The 5,441-nt window shown below is 35.0% G+C and overlaps 1 protein-coding gene across 1 annotated transcript; it reads right to left on the reverse strand.

The window, feature by feature from the left end:
* Positions 1–467: 467 nt before the first annotated feature.
* Positions 468–4,701, reverse strand: LOC111377022 (pentatricopeptide repeat-containing protein At1g02370, mitochondrial-like). Its single transcript, XM_023000038.1, has 2 exons — positions 4,294–4,701; positions 468–2,315 (listed from the first exon to the last, which is right to left on the reverse strand). The coding sequence occupies exons 1-2, from the start codon at positions 4,570–4,572 to the stop codon at positions 1,080–1,082; spliced, it is 1,515 nt and encodes a 504-aa protein (XP_022855806.1). The 5' UTR covers positions 4,573–4,701; the 3' UTR covers positions 468–1,079.
* Positions 4,702–5,441: the final 740 nt, after the last annotated feature.

Genomic DNA, 5,441 nt, shown 5'->3' on the forward strand with positions numbered 1-5,441 from the left:
GCTCCTACTCCGATGCCGATTGTCGCAACGGATCCTTTTTCTTTGTCGTCTTCGTCTTCTTCATCCTCGTCCCGAAAGTGTACGTCGAAGTCCAATGGAATCGAGATCCAAAAGGAAAGAGATGGAAAAGCATAGCACGAAGTGAGAGAGAGCGCACAAAATGCACATTATAGTGGAGATATTTAGGCAATAGCAATGGAACCCATTCATGAATAGTCGAACAATCGGACGAAACCAGTTACAAACAAGTCCAATGTGAACACAGTGGTCCAAAAATGAACAGTATAACTGGATCTGCTCTTTTATAGTAAGTAGGATTCATCACAAAACTTTTTATGACATAACAAAGTTTTTCTGGTTCCTTTTATTTGTATTTCAGTCTGCCACTTTGTTGGGTTTTCCTTTCATCTATCTGTTTCTTCAGACTCTGTTGTTTGGTTAAATACCATCAAACAGGTGCAAAGTGATTAATAGAATTGCAAATTTATTTTGGCTCGGCAGTTAAAAATTCTACCTTAAATTTGGAGGTCTTGAGAGAACAACCATTCTACTCTCCCACACGAGGTGAAATTTGTAACAGAATGATGAAACAAGATAAAGAGTCTACTAAACTCTTAATAAGGGGGGAAAAAACGTTGCACTTCTGTTCTTCATTTGGTTTCACTAAATCTTTTGAATGTTCATGCATGAATTCTCTGTCATCGTGCCTTTTGAAAGGAAGCAAAGCCCAGAATCCCAAGTATGCATACTGCATATACATCATTTGCTGCTCATCTGCACGGTGAATTGGTGGTAAATATCCAGTCTCAAGTCTGAAAACTACTCCCATTTCTACCAAGAAAGCAACTGAGACACAAGAACTCCCAATAAAATCTTGCAATGCTCTACTTGACTGAACAAACCCCAGGGCATACTGCTTATATGCTGATGTATACAAACAGCTGAAATTTTCTTCCAGCAAGGCAGATAAAAATGGAAATGAAAAGCGGGTGCAAAAAATCCTTTCCCAAACCCTGGCACGTGTTTGGCGCAGAGGGGAGAGAGGTTCTGGCAAAAAAGGGTAGCCCTGGCCTGCACTTCTATTCACGGGAAAGCAAGGTAATCAATTTTTCGAGCAGGCTGCTGATTTCAATTCCATCCCCCTCAACCCTAGCACGAATATTGGATGCCGTTTTCCCAGCAGCTATGTACGTCTCAAGCAAATAGCAGTACAAACGGTGAGTAATGCAATTAATCTTCTTCATATATATGTAGAATTTCTCAAATCCATCAACATCACCAGCTTCTTTGAAATAGTCGATAAACTTATTTATGGTATCCAACTTTGGCCGCCATTCATTCTTTTCGATTCCTGATGTAGCAACTTCCATGCACCTCAAAGCTTCTTCTATTTGATGGTTTTTCAGAAAGAAATGGATGAACATTTCATAAATCCTGAAGAATGGTCCATCTGACCTATCAATTGCAGTACGAAGGACAGATTCAGCTTCATTGATCATGTCATGAGTCAAATAAGCACCAATAGCTGTATTTGCCAACCTAATGTCATAACTAGAACAGGTTGATTCCCATTCTTTGTAGATTTTCTTCAACCCATCAACATCATTCAGATTACTAAGAGCCTGAAGCATGATAAGATAACTGAGATTGGTCACGACTTTGAATTTTGACTTCAAAGAATTCCAAACGCGATAGACATCACCATGATCAGAGATTCCGGCATATAAACTTATCAAAAAATGGTATGCCTCACGATTTCTAGGCCCCATCTCCTCCTCTAGCATTTTTAGAGCCAACTCGGCTTTCTCATGAAGTCCAGCCCTGACATAAAGAACTGCCAAGTTACTATACGTTGTCCAATTACACACCTTTGCATTTTCCCGTTTTATCTCCTCAAAAACTCTTTCTGCTCCCTCAATATCATTTAAACGTGAATAACCGTGCATCAATATGTTATAAGTAAATGTGTCCGGTTGGATGTCCCTTTTCTTCATTTCTTCTCTCAAAAGAAGCACCCTCTCTGGCTTCTCTGATCTCATATACAAGGACATAAGATTATTAAAAGGCAGCGCTTTGGATATCATGTTCATTTCGTCCATTTTTTCGAAGAGATCCACTGCCTTATCAGCCATTTTTTCCACACAATAGCTGTTAAGAAGTGCTCCATAAGTACGGTGATTCTTTGCAGCAGGCAAGAGGCCCTCAAAATAGTTCTCCGCTGCAGCTATTCCATTAACTTTTCCAATTAGATCCAAATGTATAGCATAATCTCTGAGGGAAAAGTTAATTTTCCTTACTTTCATCCACTCTATTATCTACATATAAAATAGAAAATAAAAATTCGTGATTGGAATGATAATTATGTGCAAGAACTTAATAGGAAAGTAGTTTGACTGTAGAAAGGATGATAAGGTTATTTTCTCAAACAAATGAAGGAAAAGAGCTCGAACGGTTGATGCATAGTTATCCTGAGCACGATTCAAGTAAGAAAAAAAATAGAAAAATGTTTACCTACTTCCAGAGAATGGTTAATCCATCCTACTCATGAATGAATGAAGAACGTAAGGAACTGTTTAGTAAATGAAATGAAACTATCAAATTTGATTCATATTGAACAAAATAAAATTATATGTTATAGAGTTGTAGTTCAATCTGAGCTCATATCAAAATTAATCTCTTAATTAGACAATGAATCAATGGCAAGACAAGGGAAAAAGAAAAAAATAAAATAAAAATAACACAAGATTGAAAAATCTTCGCATCTGTAAAAATGACAATTCAGAACTTATACATTGCCCCCAAACAGAAGAATTATATCAGCACCTTTTATGATTGCTTTGGTTCTACAGATTTTTCATTCAAATAAGTTACAATTGAAAAGTAGAAATCTGAAATGTCTATCTTTTCATTTCCAAAATTATTTACAAATAGCAAAGCTGCACCTCAACAGACCAACAAAAAAATGGAAAACGAGAAAAAATAAAATAAATTTATTTTAGCTATATGTAGTACATATTACCCTAGGAGCTCTAAATCAAAACTGCTTGCACCATTCTTATAGGTATAGCTCAAATGGGCATGCCAAACATATGCTGAAAAAGTAAAATGAAAAAGATGGGTTTTTTTTTTTTTTTTACGGATTGGGAAACGGAAAAATGAACTTCCTTTTTGGTTCTCCCCGAAAACGACCCTCCTTTTTTTAGGGCCATTTTTAAAGAACTCAAAAAAAAATAAAAAATGAAAATTTTCAAAAGAAATATTTCCTACTTCGAAAAACTTTTAAAGGAAAAACAAAATTACTTCGACAAGTTTCAAAAGAAACAAAAAAATGGGTTGTCAAAAGTGTCATTTAAAAAGAAAAGAAAAGAACTCTTAAAATTAAAACCAAAACAATCTCTTAAAGCCTGTTTGATTTGTGAAATTTTCCATGGAAAATTGGAAAAATTTTCATTTTCCACCTTTTTCCTTGTTTGACTACAAAATTTTCTTGGCAACTGATTTTCCACCCCCACCCCCCACATGACCCCTTTTCCAATTGCAATTCCAATGGGTTTGGTGAGAAATAAGTTTTCCAGCTTTTTTTAAAATTTATTAACAAATTCTATCCATAATTATAACAAATTATATCCCTTTAATTGACAATTTTCATGAAAAACAAAGCCAAACGAACGCCAAAAGATTCAAAATTTCAATATTTTCAGGTGAAAAATTATGTCAATCAAGCACATTTAATTCACAATTCCAAATAAAACAAGTCATAGACAATTCAATACTTAAATTCATTTTCTTTCCATTCAAATTACATTCTTACCATCAAACTACCCTTATTTCAAATCAAGAGAATTAGAAGTATATGAATTGAATGAAACTAATATAAAAAATAAATAAATAAATAACCCATAATCAGCAATCAGATGACTCATGAATCATTTAGTCAAACTACATCTCCAGGTTGGACAAAATTCTTCACTGACAGAAAAGAAAAAAAAAATGAGGGATCTGACTGATAGAACAAATACAATTAGAAATCAAACAGAAATAAATACAAAAGCAGAAAAAAAAGGGTAACGCCAGATATAAATATTAGTCTATACAAAACAAGTTGTAATGCTAAGAGATTAGAAAAATGGCATATATTTCTACATACCCACACAAGTCCCTGTAATCATGTAATTTATTGATTCTTTCTCAATTGCCTTACAGTATATGCAGTTATTTACTTAACGAGCAACGCCTCTTGTTCAAATGTAGAGTTAGCCGGCTGGAAAATTGATACATACGCCTCATACATACCTCGAGAGCATTGTCGTATCTTCTGTACTTACGGAGTTCACGGATGCAACCATCGAGTTCGAATTTACTAACGGATCTTCCTTCCCTTATATACTCATTTATTGTTTTTGCTACCGTTCCTTTTTTGGGTCCCAACGCCGACAATCTCCGGTACAGTCCGTCTTTTCCTCCTCCAAGTTGCTCCGCTACAGGGACTTTGGCACGCACCGCCACGCAAAGCCACCGAATCAACGCCGATTCTCCGGCGGAGACTCGACGACTGCCATTTACCATCATCATTTTTTAAGTACACTCGCTTGGAAGGGCTTTATTAGGGTTTATTTAGCCACAGGGCAGAGGGCGTGTATTGCTCTTAAGTAAAAATCGGGGATTGACGTCGAGTTATAAAATGCACGCGATCTCTAAAATTTAACATATTTCAACACACTAGTTACTTTTCATGTTTCTTTAGTCATCGAATTTATATATGTCATGCTTTACTTACAAAATTTTAAAATGCTCCTAATTGAGCACTAAACTTTGTTGATGGTTCGTTTAATTACGAGCATAAAATTCATATAAAAAGAAAATAAATTTTAGACAATTCAATTATCTAAAACTTATTTGTTGAAAAATATTAATTAAATATTTGTGATTGATTAATTTTTAACCTAAAAAATATTATGCGCGTGTTTGGCCCCCATTTTTTTCTCATTTTTTCCAATTTTTTTCTCCACGGTTGCGAGCCCCAAGGAGACAAAAGGATGATCAACTGACAAATACAGAACTTGCTGAATCGTACACTGCAAGGATGAATCTTGGATATTTGTTCTTGCCAAATCTACCCTTGAACTAGGTGGCTTTCAAAAAAAGGATGGCAAGGATGTAATGATGTAATTACTAATTGTTTCAAGGGGCAAAATAGTCCGTCTATTTTCAACGGCTTTCTCTCCAGACAAAATCTGAACGTGCTGCATTTATTTATCAAAAGAATACTGTAGCAAAATGAGATTTCAAAAAAAAAATATGAGATTAGAATGGGGATCAAACAGGCACTATACCTGTTGTTTTTTTGGTAGATAAGAGAGAATGAATAGATGAGAAAGATAAAGAGAGTGTAAATTACCTCAAAATTAAAAATTACCGCTCCCTAATAAAAATATTTTCCT

Source organism: Olea europaea, unplaced genomic scaffold, assembly GCF_002742605.1.
Source record: "Olea europaea var. sylvestris unplaced genomic scaffold, O_europaea_v1 scaffold1597, whole genome shotgun sequence".
Lineage (NCBI taxonomy): Eukaryota > Viridiplantae > Streptophyta > Magnoliopsida > Lamiales > Oleaceae > Olea > Olea europaea.

Coding starts and splice junctions, on each gene's coding strand:
- LOC111377022 (XM_023000038.1), bottom strand. CDS start 4,572: ATGATGATGGTAAATGGCAGTCGTCGAGTCTCCGCCGGAGAATCGGCG. Junction 2,316..4,293: donor GATACGACAATGCTCTCGAG/GTATGTATGAGG, acceptor TTTTATATGTAG/ATAATAGAGTGGATGAAAGT.